We start from the raw sequence: 17,735 nt of genomic DNA, 5'->3' as shown, positions 1-17,735 counted from the left end.
GGAGAGCACAATGGAACAACACCTAGACTCTGGCTCTCTGTTATTTATAGCGCATGGGGCACGGCCGCGTCTGTATTTTCCAGAACCGCAGGCCCGAAGCGAGCGAGGCGAGACGCGCGTCTGTGAGATCGCAAGGCGGTGTCCTCTGTTTGTCCCCAGCTCTGGCGGTGTGATGCTGCTCAGTGGTCAAGGCGCCCAGTCCTGGTCCTGGACCTCCTGTGTGTCTTGGAGGAACTCAACTCCCCTCTGTTCTTAACAAGCCCCAATACAGGCTTCCTGGCCCTAATTACACTTATTACCTGGAGACTCTGCAGACACACACACACACTGACCCCTCCAGGACCAGGACTGGACAGCCCTGCTTTAAAGACCCCTGAAGACTCTGCAGACACACACACACACTGGCCCCTCCAGGACCAGGACTGGACAGCCCTGCTTTAAAGACCCCTGGAGACTCTGCAGACACACACACACACTGACCCCTCCAGGACCAGGACTGGACAGCCCTGCTTTAAAGACCCCTGGAGACTCTGCAGACACACACACACACACTGACCCCTCCAGGACCAGGACTGGACAGCCCTGCTTTAAAGACCCCTGGAGACTCTGCAGACACACACACACACTGACCCCTCCAGGACCAGGACTGGACAGCCCTGCTTTAAAGACCCCTGGAGACTCTGCAGACACACACACACTGACCCCTCCAGGACCAGGACTGAACAGCCCTGCTTTAAAGACCCCTGGAGACTCTGTGGACACACACACACACTGGCCCCTCCAGGACCAGGACTGGACAGCCCTGCTTAAAAGACCCCTGGAGACTCTGCAGACACACACACACACTGACCCCTCCAGGACCAGGACTGGACAGCCCTGCTTTAAAGACCCCTGGAGACTCTGCAGACACACACACACACTGACCCCTCCAGGACCAGGACTGGACAGCCCTGCTTTAAAGACCCCCGGAGACTCTGCAGACACACACACACACTGACCCCTCCAGGAGCAGGACTGGACAGCCCTGCTTTAAAGACCCCTGGAGACTCTGCAGACACACACACACACACACACACACACACACACACTGACCCCTCCAGGACCAGGACTGGACAGCCCTGCTTTAAAGACCCCTGGAGACTCTGCGGACACACACACACACTGACCCCTCCAGGACCAGGACTGGACAGCCCTGCTTTAAAGACCCCTGGAGACTCTGCAGACACACACACACTGACCCCTCCAGGACCAGGACTGGACAGCCCTGCTTTAAAGACCCCTGGAGACTCTGTGGACACCCACACACACTGGCCCCTCCAGGACCAGGACTGGACAGCCCTGCTTTAAAGACCCCTGGAGACTCTGCAGACACACACACACACTGACCCCTCCAGGACCAGGACTGGACAGCCCTGCTTTAAAGACCCCTGGAGACTCTGCAGACACACACACACACTGACCCCTCCAGGACCAGGACTGGACAGCCCTGCTTTAAAGACCCCTGGAGACTCTGCAGACACACACACACACTGACCCCTCCAGGACCAGGACTGGACAGCGCTGCTTTAAAGACCCCTGGAGACTCTGCAGACACACACACACACTGACCCCTCCAGGACCAGGACTGGACAGCTTTAAAGACCCCTGGAGACTCTGCAGACACACACACACTGACCCCTCCAGGACCAGGACTGGACAGCCCTGCTTTAAAGACCCCTGGAGACTCTGTGGACACACACACACACTGACCCCTCCAGGACCAGGACTGGACAGCCCTGCTTTAAAGACCCCCGGAGACTCTGCAGACACACACACACACTGACCCCTCCAGGAGCAGGACTGGACAGCCCTGCTTTAAAGACCCCTGGAGACTCTGCAGACACACACACACACACACACACTGACCCCTCCAGGACCAGGACTGGACAGCCCTGCTTTAAAGACCCCTGGAGACTCTGCAGACACACACACACACTGACCCCTCCAGGACCAGGACTGGACAGCCCTGAAGCAACTTTGAACTATGGTTTAGTGAGGGGAGACGCGAAACAAAACTATTATAACTATTTTCTGTATCGTCTATGACGTACTGTATTACACTGCTTCTGAAAACCACAATCTATATCCTGTCTTCTCAGACAGGTCGAGAACACGCTTCTTCTACAGACGACCTCCGCCTCAGAAAACACAGATAAGTATGTTTTAAACAACACTTTTATATTTTTTCCCTGTTTTCAGCTTGTTGAGGGTTTGGGGGGGGAGACACACACGGTAAAGCTTTGAACACATCAAAGCCCATTCCAGCTAAGGGGACGACACATTGTTCAAACCTTATTAATTTTGTTTTCTGCAAAACAACCACAGCAGAGGGAGAGTGATCACAACAAAGGGGCGTGTTGGAAAACATCGCGTTTTCCTCCGCTGTAGCGATATTGTATTTGTGTTTTATGTTTGACCTATCCATTAAAAAACAAAACGACTGCCAATCGACCTCGATTTTTCTTTTTTTTCTCCGCTAAGCGTTTGAACCTGCGACCAACTTCCTGTTATTTCGGTGTTCGGTGAAGAGAAGACGCTTCATGAGGTAAGACAGGCATTTCACCTTCCTATTACCGAGAAGTTACCGGCGTACAAGTTTTTAAAAAGTGTGCATTTTGTACTATAGTTTTCTTAAAGTCGCCTTTCGGGCGCAGTCTGTGACGCAGTTGGCGACCTTAATCCACCCCAGCTATAGACACCGCTCTCTCCGCGCGGGTTTAAGGCGTCATCGCTGAGCGACCCAGCAACATCTGGAAAATAACAGTTTTATTATTATTGTTGTTGTTGTTGACCCCTTCCTTCCGAAAATTTAGAAACCTCTGTCACTTGAGGTGCTGATTCGGGATGTTCTGAGAAGGAAGCGGTCTCTGCTTCAAGTGAAACAGAGGAGGAGGAAACCGATGTCAAACTGTTGAACTCGCATTACGGCGGCTGATGATAGAGGCACAGACACTATCGACCTTTGCAGCAGCTTTGAAAAGGTGTGAGAGAGCGAGCTGCCTTCTCATCCAAAGATCATGTATAACGCAGAGACCCTGATCCCGGAGAGCCCTGGTCCGGTTAGTCCAGGGGTCTGTGACCCCGGTCCAGTCAGTCCAGGGGTCTGTGTCCCCGGTCCAGTTAGTCCAGGGGTCTGTGTCCCCGGTCCAGTTAGTACAGCGGTCAGTCACCTTGGTCCAGTCAGTCCAGGGGTCAGTGACCCCGGTCCAGTCAGTCCAGGGGTCTGTGTCCCTGGTCCAGTTAGTCCAGGGGTCTGTGTCCCTGGTCCAGTCAGTCCAGGGGTCTGTGACCCTGGTCCAGTTAGTAATGTTGAGCCCCACTTTGCTCGTATTTCTAAATGTAGCTGGGGCCTTGGGTAACGTAAGCCCTACAGACAGCTGTATGATCCACTCCTGTGTGCTTCCCGGTTTATATCGGGGGCAGTGTTTTACAAAACCTTTTCTAGATGTCATTTTAGGGCATCGATTGCATTGCCCGCTGTTCTTCTGTCGCTCTTTTGGCCGCTAGAGGGCGCCCAAGCGATCATTTCATTCCAGGTGTAAACCTACACTGATGTACTGTAGCGACTGTGGAGTTTCTGAACCCGAATTGTTATACATAAATGGCTCGATACGAGCTATCCAGCCAGGTTGCTGAAGCTGATACCCCGGCTTCTTTCAAGACACAGCTGGATGACAGCCTCCAGTCATGGACTCTTTACGCAAAGAGTGGTGGGGGTGGGGAGCAGGCTGTCAAGCCGTGTTCTTGAAGCCGATACCCCAGCTTCTCTCTCTCTCTCTCTCTCTCTCGCTCGGATCCTCCTATCCTTTTAACTACTGACGACTTTTAAAAAGACACGGAGATCAGCAGATTTTGAAGACGCACCAGGCCTCGGGACTCGTTTTTTTTTTAACTCGCAGTTTTCGGGAGCCTCCCGTTTCAGCGAATCATGTAGGAATATATATATATATTTTTTTAATATCGATTCGGAAAGGGTAAACGACGTTTCGATACCTCGACGCCTGAAAGAAGCGCAGGACCAGACCGTCCGGGCTGAGCGCCGTCCTTCGGATCTTCGAGGGCGTCTTTGGATCAGCGGCGGCCACTGAGTCCGTCAGGTGGCGGAACTCGTGCGCCTGGAGTTCTTGAGAAAGCCCGCAGCCATCTCACCCTGCAGCTCCCACCTGGGAAAAACTAAGGCTGCTGCTGGGAGAGGGGTGAGTGGGGCCAGCAGGGGGCGCTCTCACCCTGCGGTCTGTGGGGGTCCTGATGCCCCAGTATAGTGACGGGGGACACTGGACTGTAAACAGGCGCCGTCCTTCGGATGAGACGTCAAACCGAGGTCCTGACTCTCTGTGCTCATTAACAATCCCGGGGTGTTTCTGGAGAAGAGTAGGGGTGTTACCCCAGTGTCCTGGTCTAACTCCCCTCCTGGTCTTTACCCATCATGGCCTCCTAATCACCCCCCTCTCTGAACTGGCTCCATCCCTCTGCTCTCCTCCCCACTGAGAGCTGCTGTGTGCTGAGCGGACTGGAGCATCATCCAGGTGGGGGCTGCACACTGGGGGGGCTGGAGGGGATCCCCCTGACCTGGGAAGAGCTCTGAGGGGAGGGTCCGGGAAAGCGCTATATATAAGCGTAAGCAATTAGTATGATCAGTTCTTAGAAAAGGAAGAAGCCTTTCCACATACAGGATCATCACGTTTTTGTCAGACACTCTGTCGATTATTAATCACCACAAGGGGGCAGCAGAAAACACTGAAGACGAGGATTCGAGAAGACTTCTCCAGCGTCACATGGTGCATAAGATCGTAACTTGTGTTGTAATAATAATAATAATAATAATTGCTTACACTTATATAGCGCTTTTCTGGACACTCCACTCAGAGCTCTTTACAGGTCAGGGGGAATCCCACTACCGCCACCAATGTGCAGCCCCCACCTGGATGATGCGACGGCAGCTATAGTGCGCCAGAACGCTCCCCACACACCAGCTCTCAGTGGGGAGGAGAGCAGAGGGATGAAGCCAGTTCAGAGAGGGGGGTTATTAGGAGGCCATGACTGGTAAGGGCCAATGGGAAATTTGGCCAGGACACCGGGGTTACACCCCTACTCTTTTCGAGAAACGCCCTGGGATTGTTAATGAGCACAGAGAGTCAGGACCTCAGTTTGACGTCTCATCCGAAGGACGGCGCCTTCTTACAGTCCAGTGTCCCCCGTCACTATACTGGGGCATCAGGACCCACACAGACCGCAGGGTGAGCGCCCCCTGCTGGCCCCACTAACACCTCTTCCAGCAGCAACCTTAGTTTTTCCCAGGAGGTCTCCCCTCCAGGTACTGACCAGGCTCACACCTGCTGAGCTCCAGTGGGGGGGGGGCTGCCAGCTGTGAGTTGCAGGGTGATCTGGCTGCTGGCTATGTATGTAGCTTGGAAAGCTGTCACCCCGAAAACCTGGGACTGACCAGCGTTATCCAGTACTGCTGCCCACCTGATGGGAGTTCAGTTCTGTTTCTGAAGACATCCTGATTTTATTCTGTGGTTGTTTTTTTTTTAAAAAAACCAACCTCATAGTCCTTATCGGGCATGATTGCTTTTGAAAAAAACATGTATATTTTTACCGTGACCTGTAAGCCGGTCAAAATGACATACAGAAAAAGAAAAACAAACCGAGACTGGCAGATATAAAAACAGGTTGCTCGGAGCATATTTTACAGAATGACATCCACACACCTTGTCTCTACACAAAGTACCGTTTGAAAGGGAGAGAACCAGACACCGCCCACATTTTTCGCGTTGTGCCTTTTTTCTCGACTCTACAAGTCCGTTACGCCAGAGTATTGCGGGTTGACTAACAAACGCAGGTTAAAGCACTATTGTTTTTCACAACACACAACAATTCTCAGCTTTGTTCCACACCCCCACCACCCTCTGTGTACAGAAGAGCCCCCCTGTCCTGACTGGAGGAGCTCACCCAGCTGTGTCTGGAGAGAAGCCAGGGTATCGGCTTCAACCACACGGCTGGGCAGCTTGTTCCCCACCCCCACCCCCCTCTGTGTACAGTAGAGCCTCCTGTCCTGACTGGAGGAGCTCACCCAGCTGTGTCTGGAGAGAAGCTGGGGTGTCAGCTTCAACCACATGGACAGGGCAGCTTGTTCCCCACCCCCACCACCCTTTGTGTAAAGAAGCACCCCCCCCCCCTTTCTGACTGGAGGAGCTCACCCAGCTGTGTCTGGAGAGAAGCCAGGGTATCGGCTTCAACCGCACGGACTGGGCAGATTGTTCCAGATTCGAGCTGTGACCTCCTGGTGCCGTGCAGAAACAAAAAAATCAAAAAGAAAAGACTTTCCACGAGAGAAGCCCCCTAAAACACAACTGAACCTGTTTGACACGACCGCTTGGTGTCGAATGAAACTGAAACGCACCTTTTTTTGAATTCACACAGGCTGAGCTGCTCACTGGGCTCGTCAGGATGTGGTTTTGAAGTCTTTTTTTTTTTTTTCCACTGCCTGACATCTAAATTAAGCACCCGCTGCTCAGAGTGAAAGAGACCTCAGAGTCCGCCTCCCCCAGGCTCTCGTGTGAACGTGGGCAGGGAGAGTCTCAAGGCATCGGCGTTCAGACAAGTGTGACCTGTGCGAATCGGTTTCTGGCGCTGTGCACCTGTGAGATCGCGGTACCGCCTGCAGATGCTGGCCAGTTCGTCAACAATGTCTACGAGTTCGGGTCTCTTCCTTTCTTTCCTGGGCTTGAGGAGCCCTGTTCAGTTCACAGTCCGTTTTCTGTGTCTGATGACTCGGTAGTTCTGTTGGTTTTTTTTCTCCAGAATCCTATACAGAAGCCTGATTTGTGAATTTTCCAGGTAAGAAAGCTTCCGATCGTAGTATCGTCCCGGTGAGATGACTTAATTCCCCCCCCCTCCCCCCCCACCCAAAATAAGCTGGACTGTTACAGTTAACACTGTGAAAAAAATAATGAGGAAAGGAGAGCCCTTCCTATCTCTCACTGGAGTTCTGTATAACCAATCAATCACCCTGAAAGCATTCCAGCTTTCCAAGTGTTGTCGTTCTGTAAAGCGCTTTAAAGGCGCTATATAAAATCAAGTTCATTATTATAACTTGGGAGGCGGGAGCACCTGGAGAAAAAAAAAAACCCGCAGGGAGAACATGCAAACTCCACACGGAATGTTCTCCACCCGCTCGTCGGTCCTAGGAGCGGGGGCGGCGCCAACCTGCCACGGACCCCCGCTGCCCCGCGACGCACAGCTACGTCAGGGTAGGCGGGCAGAACCGGGACGGCCTGAAAGCTTTTTATCGAGCAGGTCGTGTCCTCCTGTCTCACAGCACCTCCTCCTCCCCCTCTCCCGCTCTCTCTCTCGGTCTGTGGCTTTCTGCTGTGGTCGCGAACTGGCAAACCTCAGGTAACCCCGACTCACGGGGCCTGCAGCCGCGTGTTTCCGGCACCCTCACCTCTGTGAGAGCAGGAACTCCAACGCCGACGCCAATAAACAATGTTTCTGCGACCAAAAATGCAGACACGGGGCCCCTTGACTCAGACAGACGAACTGGAGCCCCTGTTTTTTCCTGGGCGCAGCGCGGCTCTAGAACACAATCCAGACGTGACCCGTGGCTCTAGAATAAATTCAGACTAGACCTGCTGCTCTAGAATAAAACCCCAGACTAGACCCACGGCTTTAGATTAAAATCCTAGACTAGAATAAAAGGATAGATCCTCTGCTCTAGAATAAAATCCCAGACTTGTTTAATGGCTCTAGAATTACAATCCAGACTAGATCCATGGCTCTAGATTAAAATCCCAGGCTAGACTAATGGCTCGAGAATAAAACCCCAGACTAGATTAATGGCTCTAGATTAAAATCCCAGGCTAGATTAATGTCTCTAGAATAAAAGTCTAGACCAGACCCAGGGCTCTGGAATGGACCATGAAGCCAGGTGGTGACTTCAGCTTGGCTGTGAGCAGCAGGACTCTAAAGGCGGCTGGTTTAATCTCCTCCACAGGTGCTCACCGGTCCCCAGCCTGCTCGGCGTCGGTGGGAGATGCTCAGCGGTCATCCTCAATGCCAGTCCTCAGCACAGGAAGAGGAAGAGCAAGAGGGAGGTGAGTGTGTTGTGCAGGAGAAGGGTGGTTTTCAGGAAAGAGGCTAGTGTGAGTGTCCAAGCCTGTTTCACACAGGTCGACCAGCGACTGCAGTCGGACAAAGCAGTTCAGACTGTGGGGATCCGAAATTTCATACTGCACCGTCACCGAAGTCATTTGTCAGGCCCGATTCTTAGTGTAGAGCGACACAGCCCAGGGGCCCCGGGTTTCATTCCCATAACATTAGCTGTGTTATGTAACGGTGCTAACAGCTGTCGGGGAAAGTGAGTGAAAGCTGATCCTTCGACTAGTTTGTCTGTCCACCTGTCTGGCGGGCTGTTCTGGAGAATGATTGATCTCCCTCTCATTTTCAGCTCCTACGCTCTGTGGTCGGCCTGGATTCAGCTGCTGCCCCTGCTGACGGAGGGTGAGTCCCCAGATCTCCAGATCCCCTGTAGCTGGTGTCTCACCTCTGCCTCTGTCTCTCCTGCCTCTATTTTTTCTCTTGACTTCTTGACGTCAAATCTGCCTCCTTTGTGTGCAACCACACAAATCACCTCTTGTTGAGAACATCAACGTCCTGTCTGGGATGTTTTGTTTGTCATTGTGGGGGAGACGGTCCTGGGGGGAGAGAGAGCTGGTGTCCAGCCCCCCTGGTCCTGAGGGAGAGAGCTGGTGTCCAGCCCCCCTGGTCCTGAGGGAGAGAGAGCTGGTGTCTAACCCCCCCTGGTCCTGAGGGAGAGAGCTGGTGTCCAACCCCTTCTGGTCCTGAGGGAGAGAGAGCTGGTGTCTAACCCCCCCTGGTCCTGAGGGAGAGAGCTGGTGTCCAACCCCTTCTGGTCCTGAGGGAGAGAGCTGGTGTCCAACCCCTTCTGGTTCTGGGGGAGAGAGAGCTGGTGTCCAACCTCCCCTGGTCCTGGGGAAGAGAGAGCTGGTGTCCAACCCCTTCTGGTCCTGTGGGAGAGAGAGCTGGTGTCCAACCCCCCCCTGGTCCTGTGGGAGAGAGAGCTGGTGTCCAACCCCCCCCTGGTCCTGTGGGAGAGAGAGCTGGTGTCCAACCCCCCCCTGGTCCTGTGGGAGAGAGAGCTGGTGTCCAACCCCCCCCTGGTCCTGTGGGAGAGAGAGCTGGTGTCCAACCCCCCCCGCCCTGTGGGAGAGAGAGCTGGTGTCCAACCCCCCCTGGTCCTGGGGGAGAGAGAGCCAGTATCCGACCCCCCTGATCTCGGGGTCCCCCTGTGCCTGCTGGTGTTTTTACCAACCGATCCGTCGGGTTGTCCTAATTGGCATCTTTAATTAGGCTGCTGGTGTCAGCTGTTTCCGTGATCTGTCCAGGGTATCCCAAGCTGCTCCCCTTCCAGCAGGCTTTGTGATTTTGCGTTCGGCTGCGGTTTTTTTTCTTGCGGGCTTCGGTCCTAGTTTACCTGAGTCATTCTGTCACCCCCCCCCCCCCCGTTTCTTCAGGGCTCCTCCAGGTGTCGGCGAAATTCGGCCAGGCTGTCACCCTGCCCTGTGACGGGACCGCCCACGCGCCCGGGATTCCCGAGGACCGGCTGCACGTGCTGTGGAAGACGCTGGATCAGCACGTCTACGAGTTCGTGGATGGAACCTTCTACCCCAGTCCCGGGTTCGAGCACAGAGCCCAGATGTCCCGAGAGCAGATCGGGCGGGGGGATTTCTCCCTGACCCTCGGCCGCACCACCTTCTCCGATGAGCACGTCTACGAGTGCCTCCTGGAGGCGGATAAGGAGTACCTGCTCGCCAGGATGGAGCTGTCCATTCTGGGTAATAATAATACTACTCCTAATAATTGCTTACACTTCTGTAGCTCTTTTCTGGACTCTCCACTCAGAGCTCTTCACAGGTCATGGGGATCCCACTACCGCCACCAGTGTGCAGCTCTTCACAGGTCATGGGGATCCCACTACCACCACCAGTGTGCAGCTCTTCACAGGTTGTGGGGATCCCACTACCGCCACCAGTGTGCAGCTCTTTACAGGTCGTGGGGATCCCACTACCGCCACCAGTGTGCAGCTCTTTACAGGTCATGGGGATCCCACTACCGCCACCAGTGTGCAGCTCTTTACAGGTCATGGGGATCCCACTACCGCCACCAGTGTGCAGCTCTTCACAGGTCATGGGGATCCCACTACCACCACCAGTGTGCAGCTCTTCACAGGTTGTGGGGATCCCACTACCGCCACCAGTGTGCAGCTCTTTACAGGTCGTGGGGATCCCACTACCGCCACCAGTGTGCAGCTCTTTACAGGTCGTGGGGATTCCACTACCGCCACCAGTGTGCAGCTCTTCACAGGTCATGGGGATCCCACTACCGCCACCAGTGTGCAGCTCTTTACAGGTCATGGGGATCCCACTACCGCCACAAGTGTGCAGCTCTTTACAGGTCGTGGGGATCCCACTACCGCCACCAGTGTGCAGCTCTTCACAGGTCATGGGGATCCCACTACCGCCACCAGCGTGGCCATTCTGGGTAATTCCCACCTGTCGCTCTGGGCTGCAGGGAATTGTACAGTTGAGCGCGGCCAAGATACTGGCTCCTTCTTCTTGATGAAGCCAAATAAGCTCTTCCTCCCCCGGGACCCGGGATGCCACCAGAAGTAAGAGTTCAAAAAGCTTCGTTTGAAAAGGAGTTCGCTTTCAATTGGAATTAGTTACTCATTGGCCAACAGTGCCATCTAGTGGATAAATCGCCACAGTACAAGCTCCTCATTAACATTCTAATTGTTCCTAATATAGTGAAACCATATGATCTAAAACAGAAAAGACGTATTCGTGATATAATGGGAGTATTTTTGTCTTGCACGGAGGTCCCTCTTGTTCAAATGTCGAACGACGTGTGACGTTTTCGAAGTTCACGGGTTGACATGAGTCTTCCTTCATGCGTCTCGCGTCCCAAAACCCAGCTGACGTTCTGATGTTCAATCTCTCTGCTTTCAGCTCATGAAGAAAGTGTCACCCATCGGTCCGGAGCCTCTCTCTCTCTCCCTCTCCACACTGCTGGTCCAGTAGAGGTGCTGCTTGATCCTGGAGGATCTGCCCAGTCTCCCAGGGTCTTACTGAGCAGCGCAGGGCTCCCTGGCCCCGGGTACGAGCAGAGAGTGTCGGTGCAGAATAGCTCTCTGACACTGCGCCCCCTCACTCCAGCTGATCAGGGGAGCTACACAGTGAGGGACCTTCAGGGAAACACTATCAGCACTGTGACAGTCACTGTGGGAGGTGAGCAGGTCTACAGTAGGGTCACTAGAGGGGTCTACACTCCTGACAGAGGGGGTTCTTACAGTATATCATCCTCTGTCCTGATTGTCTTTCAGCTCACAGAGACACTGTCACCCTGCAGCCTGGAGACTCTCTGTCTGTCCCCCTGCTCACTGGAGAGCCGGTGGAGGTACTGTTTGACCCTGCAGGAGGTGGAAACCGGACCACAGTGTGTTCTGTCCAGAACAGCACAGCCAGCTGTGTCCCCCAGTACAGAGACAGAGTGTCGGTGGAGAACCAGGAGCTGAGACTGCAGGACCTGAGGAAATCCGATCAGGGGAGCTACACAGCGCTGCTGTCACACAGCAGGAGGGCCGTCAGTATCGTGTCTCTCACTGTGGGAGGTGAGTAACTGCACAGAATGAATGGGGTCGTATTGGAAAGTCTACTGGCCCCGAAACAGAGCCTTCTCCCCAGTGTCTCCTCTGACTGACACTGACCCTTTCATACAGCTCATACCTGTGTGATAATCTCACATTCCCATTGAACTAAATACGTGAGTGCAGCTCTATACATAAACGTATTGCTCACGGTGCCCTCTAGTGGCCACCTCCTGTCACTGCTGTCCTCTCAGGGCACCTCACCTGTGACCTGTTGAATTATCCTAGACCCCCAACATGTTCTGCATTATTCCGAATGTCACTTGATGTACACCTCTAAATCCGCTAGATCCTTTTAAAAAGCCCCTGGGATTTAATCTTCCCACCTCCGTCTGGAAAGCACTCTGTTCAGTTAAGGCTGTTGACCGACCCCCAAACCAGCACTGTGTTTGTGGGCCATCGTGGGGGGGGGGGGATGAGGTGAATTGATGCACTCAGGGGAACTGCTGTCCTTGCTGTCGCCGTGCACCATGGGAGTTGTAGTTTACAACCATGCACCATGGGAGTTGTAGTTTACCACCGTGCACCGTGCGAGTTGTAGTTTACCACCGTGCACCGTGGGAGTTGTAGTTTCTGTCAAGTGCATGCAGGACGGTCTCCCAGATGCATTTTCCCCCCTGGAGTGTTTTATAGTAATTTTTAGCGCTTTAATTGATCAGAATTTTTCCTGTCCACAGGTGGAGACTCCCATTTCTTGTACCTCTGGAGCCTGGTCCCCGTGGCGCTGCTGCTGCTGGTGCTGGGAGCCGGGCTGGTGCTGTACAGGAAGAGGCAGGGGCGCTGCTCGGAATCCACAGTGAGATACTCTCCGGGGAATAACATGTGTGGACGGCTAGATGGCGGAGAAGCCCAGAGCCGGGAGAGAGAGAGAGAGAGTCCAGGCTGTCGTGAGTGACCCGCCAGCGTCTGGTTTCCGTGTGTATTGGGGTGAGGCTGTACCCCAATGCGCACACACACACAGACCTCCCAGGCTGCTCGCAGATGAGGAGACCCGATCCCGGATCACGGAGCCGCACGGCCCGGCAGAACCGCCCAGGGACTGACACCCTGTTCCGCCAGGCTCGTTTGTAGCGGTCGCTCTGACGCTGGTGACCTGTCCCAGGAGGGTTTGTCTGTCTACACCAGGGGCTGGACTGTGGCACTGGACCCCAGTCCTGTGGGTCTTATAGCTCAGGGGTCCCCAGTCCTGTGAGTCTCATAGCTCAGGGGACCCCAGTCCAGTGAGTCTCAGCTCAGGGGTCCCCAGTCCAGTGAGTCTTATAGCTCAGGGGACCCCCAGTCCAGTGAGTCTTATAGCTCAGGGGACCCCAGTCCAGTGAGTCTTATAGCTCAGGGGTCCCCAAGTCCAGTGAGTCTTATAGCTCAGGGGACCCCAGTCCAGTAAGTCTTACAGCTCAGGGGACCCCAGTCCAGTGGGTCTTATAGCTCAGGGGTCCCCAGTCCAGTGAGTCCAGCCCCTGGGGTCCCCAGTCCATCAGGTCTATGATGTACAGTCCTGGCTGCCCGAACAGATTGGGATCTTCTCTAATAGGAGTCTCGGCTGCTTCCTTGTGTCTCTCATAGCAGAAAACAGCATCAATACTCGCTACTCGAACCCCTAGCGTTCGCTCTCTCTGTGAATCGATATTTATCGGTAAATTCTCTGCTAAAGAAAGTGGCATAAAAATAAGCAATAAAAAAAGTCGAATAAAAAAAGCAGTTACGCAACACCAATAAATATGCTCCTCCTAGTTTCTGTGCGAGAGAATTTGTGTACGGTGTGTTTGTTCACCTCAGGTGAACACGTGCAGTAACCGGGGTGTCCACTGGAGCCTCTCACCACAGACACTGGGCAAACTCCACCCTGTCATTAGCAGATCCCCCCTCCCCCCCCCCAGAGCCGTAAGGCAGCAGACCTGCAAGCTGCCTGCACGCTGGCCTGGCAAGAGGAGGAACCCCCTCCCCCCCCCCCCAGGAAAACCTCCCCCAGGAGAACTGCAGGCCAGGCATGCTCCCCACAACCCCCCACAGGAGCTGTGCACAGGAAACCTGGGGGCCAGGATCTCAACACGACGCTGTTTCGATGACCACTTCCTTTTATTGGGCTTAAGCTTTTACACAGAGTCACTCACAGTGCCAGACGTATATCGCCCTGCAGCTGTATCACCCTGCAGCTCCCAGCTGGCAGCCCCCCCCCCCCCCCACTAGAGCCCAGCAGGTGTGAGCCTGGTCAGTACCTGGAGGGGAGACCTCCTGGGAAAAACTAAGGCTGCTGCTGGGAGAGGTGTTAGCGGGGCCAGCAGGGGGCGCTCTCACCCTGCGGTCTGTGTGGGTCCTGATGCCCCAGTATAGTGATGGGGGACACTTGACTGTAAGAAGGCGCCGTCCTTCGGATGAGACGTAAAACCGAGGTCCTGACTCGGAGGGCTGTCTGTGGGGAGTCTGCATGTTCTCCCTGTGTTGGCCTGAGTTTCCACCAGGTGGTCCAGCTTCCTCCCGTAGTCCAGAGCCAGGCTGGTGGGTGACTTGACTTCTGGGAGAACTGGTGTGAGTGGGGCCAGCAGGAGGCGCTCACCCTGCGGTCCGTGTGGGTCCTGATGCCCCAGTATAGTGACGGGGGACACTGGACTGTAAGAAGGCGCCGTCCTTCGGATGAGACGTAAAACCGAAGTCCTGACTCTCTGTGCTCATTAACAGTCCCGGGGTGTCTCTGGAGAAGAGTAGAGGTGTTACCCCAGTGTCCTGGCCTGATTCCCCCCCTGGTCTTGACCCATCATGGCCTCCTAATCACCCCCCTCTCTGAACTGGCTCCATCCCTCTGCTCTCCTCCCCACTGAGAGCTGGTGTGTGCAAAGTGCTTCGAGTGCAGTGTCTAAAACAGCACTATCTCTATATATATCTAAGGAGTTCTTATTATATACTTATATGCACAGTGATGTATTTTACAGGAATGGGGGCAGAATGCTTTGCTCAAGTGCACAACAGGGGCAGCATCTCAGCCGGGATTCGAACCCTCAACCTCAACCGGAGCTCAAACCTCTGCCTCTCGTTCATTAACCCACCCCCCGCCCCCCCCTTCCGAGCGAGAAACAGCGATCCTGCACTGTCCACCGCCCCCCTGCCCCAGGGAAGGGGGGTTTTAAGAAGACGTCTTCCCAGCGGCTGAGGGAGGAAGCGAAGGGGAATCGCGGTGCTGGATTGACAAAGGCACGGTCACGCCCCGCCTAGCGTAGCGGTAAGGACAGCCAGAGGCGTCTGCACCCCTGCTCGGGGGGCGCGATCTGTCCCGCCGTCCCCAGTCGGGCGCGGGAGTCCTTCCACAACCGACCGGTCGAGAAGGGCCCGCCTCTGGGCGTGACGTGGTTTTATCTGTCCGGATTTCCCTCTGGACTCGGGGGGTGGGGGTTGGCGGACCTCTTCCCCCTGGGGCCGGCCGGCCCCGAGGCTCCCTGGGAATCAGACTTTGCTCCCCGTCAGAAGGTTCGGATCTCGGCGTAGGTCGTCCCCGGCGCGCTGCACCACTCTCCCTTCCGTCTGGAGCTGCCTGTGGGGACTATAGTTGAGTAGTGCAGCCCTTCCTCTTCCTCCTGCTCACAGACACGGGGCAGGTCAGACATTATTAATCGCTCTTCCCCCCACTTTCTCGTCACAGGCATTAGTAATCGCTCTTCCCCCCCCACTTCCTCGTCACAGGCATTAGTAATCACTCTTCCCCCCCCACTTCCTCGTCACAGGCATTAGTAATCGCTCTCCTGCCCCCACTTTCTCGTCACAGGCATTATTAATCGCTCAAATTTGTCTCCAGCTTCCTGAATGGGATCAGGAAGTAAATCAGGGTACCAGGCCCAGCAACAGGGCTGGGCGGCTTGTTCCCCACCCCCACCACCCTCTGTGTACAGAAGAGCCTCCTGTCCTGACTGGATGAGCTCACCCAGCTGTGTCTGGAGAGAAGCCAGGGTATCGGCTTCAACCACACGGACTGGGCGGCCTGTTCCCCACCCCCACCCCCCTCTGCGGACAGACGTGCCTCGTGCTTTCAGATATAAATCCAACGTAGTTTCGACTTGAGTGGCTGCGGGTTCTTCTTTCAGCCGGGGGGGCGTATTTCTGACCTGGTGTGTATTTCTGTTGGCGACTCCACTTGGTTGGCGACGTGCACCGTTTTGTGAAGGGGGTACCAACGTGAGTCATTCGTAGATCAGAGCACCAGCCAGAATATGAGGTAGGAGGGGGAAATGAATGATGATTATAATGGTAACAAGACGGCACCAGACACGGTAGAGTTAAGCTGAGTGTGTGGGCGTATTCAAAGGGCATAGAGAGACGATATGAACGTCACCTGTGTGCGATGCGTACTCTCTGCCTCACAGGATCAAAAGAACGTGATCGACACCTCGTGAGACAACCGAGGTCGTGCGAACTCGGCCCCCCCTGCGTGTGCGAAGACACCTTCCGGGCTGACGCCGCCCGTTGCAACACAAGCTGCACCTCCGCGCGTCTGCTGTCGCGTCTCTGGGTGCGACTCTCCACGGTTTGGCACCTCTCTGTTTTCTGTTAGGCAGAAGCCAGCGGCAGCCCAACAGACAACAGGAAGCCATCGACGTGAAACGTTTTGGGGGGGGGGGGTTTAAGCTCCTCTCGAGACTGGATGTTGAGAGAGAGCGATTTTTTTTTCCCCCACAGCAACATCTTTACACAAAGAGTGGGGGGTGGCTGGAACAAGCTGCCTGGCCCCAAGCTGGGGGGGACAACTGAGGCACGACGGACTGAAATGTCACCGTCCATTGCGTTCTAAGGAGGAGAAGATGAGAGACTGGGGGAGCAGGGGCAGGTTCGGGGGGGGGTTTCCTCTGACCTCTACAGTCAAACAGGGCCACCAGCGTACGAGAGGGTTACTGTCTGGTTTATATTTTTTTTTCAGGAGCTTCGGTACAGAAGTGGGGCCGTACACTGGCCCAGGCAGGGGTAAGCGCTGGAGCCCTGGGTTCAATTCTGGACCTGGGGTGCTGTCCGGGTGGAGTTTGCATGTTCTCCCCTTGTTTGGATGGGTTTCCTCCCGCAGCCCAAAGACTGAATTGGATTTCTGGGAAAACTGGCCCCGGTAGGAGTGTATGTTTATGTCTGTGCGTCTGTCCCTGCGATGTCCAGGGTGCGCCCCATTGCACGCTGGGATAGGCTCTGGCTCCCAGCCCTTGATCACTCATTCTTAACGAGTGACCTTAACGACGCCCTGCACCTGGGAGAGCCCGCGGATCGTCCTTCGGTATTCTGAGCGCTTTTTCGGCTCTGCGTTGTTTACAAAAGTTTACAACAGGATTGGTTTGCTAAAACTGGAGGAAGGAACTGCACCCCCCTAACACCTGAGAAGCGAACAGCGGTGATCTGTGGGCTGCCAAATAAACAGACAGTAGTCACTGAGAGCCTCACACTTGCTTCTGTGCGCATCAGAGCTGTTAGCGCGCACAGCTGGGAGGGCTGCCATCTACAACACCCGAACTGTCATAGTGACGATACGTGCAGATTCACACCTGTCTCCTCTCTCTCTCTGCGCCTCAGAACCGTGAGATCTTCGAGCTGAGGCTGCTATTGGATATATCTTTTGGACCCAAGCTCACAACCGGCACGTGCGCGCAGAATCACGCTCGGCTCATCTCTGGGCTCACCCGAGCTTTTAGACGCACTGGATGTGCACACAGGATCACGCTGGGCTCGTCTCTGGGTTCACCAGAGCTTTTAGACGCACTGAATGTGCACACAGAATCACGCTGGGCTCGTCTCTGGGCTCACCAGAGCTTTTAGACGCACTGAATGTGCACACAGAATCACGCTGGGCTCGTCTCTGGGCTCACCAGAGCTTTTAGACGCACTGAATGTGCACACAGAATCACATCTGACTCGTCTCAGTGCTCACCAGGCAGTGAGGACGAGACCTGCTCACCTCTAACAGCATGTGAGGACAATATAGCGCCTTCGTGTCCTCAGAGATCTG

General features: G+C 54.8%; 1 protein-coding gene across 1 annotated transcript; it reads left to right on the top strand.

Moving 5' to 3' along the window:
• Positions 1-8,040: 8,040 nt before the first annotated feature.
• LOC148813380 (uncharacterized) lies at positions 8,041-13,496 on the top strand. Its single transcript, XM_088908338.1, has 6 exons — positions 8,041-8,135; positions 8,489-8,541; positions 9,576-9,896; positions 11,070-11,348; positions 11,444-11,731; positions 12,445-13,496. Exons 1-6 carry the CDS (start codon positions 8,095-8,097, stop codon positions 12,660-12,662), a joined length of 1,200 nt encoding a protein of 399 aa, XP_088764464.1. The 5' UTR covers positions 8,041-8,094; the 3' UTR covers positions 12,663-13,496.
• The last annotated feature ends 4,239 nt before the right edge of the window (positions 13,497-17,735 follow it).

The sequence above is a fragment of the Atractosteus spatula genome (assembly GCF_055471065.1).
Source record: "Atractosteus spatula isolate fAtrSpa1 chromosome 10 unlocalized genomic scaffold, fAtrSpa1.hap1 SUPER_10_unloc_1, whole genome shotgun sequence".
Lineage (NCBI taxonomy): Eukaryota > Metazoa > Chordata > Actinopteri > Semionotiformes > Lepisosteidae > Atractosteus > Atractosteus spatula.
The sequence above is the reverse complement of the archived record's forward strand: the minus strand, read 5'-3'. Positions and strand labels throughout refer to the sequence as shown.

Bases quoted from the DNA above. Each gene is read 5' to 3' on its own strand.
- LOC148813380 (XM_088908338.1), top strand. From the start codon at position 8,095: ATGCCAGTCCTCAGCACAGGAAGAGGAAGAGCAAGAGGGAG. The intron at 11,349-11,443 runs GTGAGCAGGTCT...ATTGTCTTTCAG, and splicing joins TGTGACAGTCACTGTGGGAG to CTCACAGAGACACTGTCACC. The intron at 11,732-12,444 runs GTGAGTAACTGC...TCCTGTCCACAG, and splicing joins CGTGTCTCTCACTGTGGGAG to GTGGAGACTCCCATTTCTTG.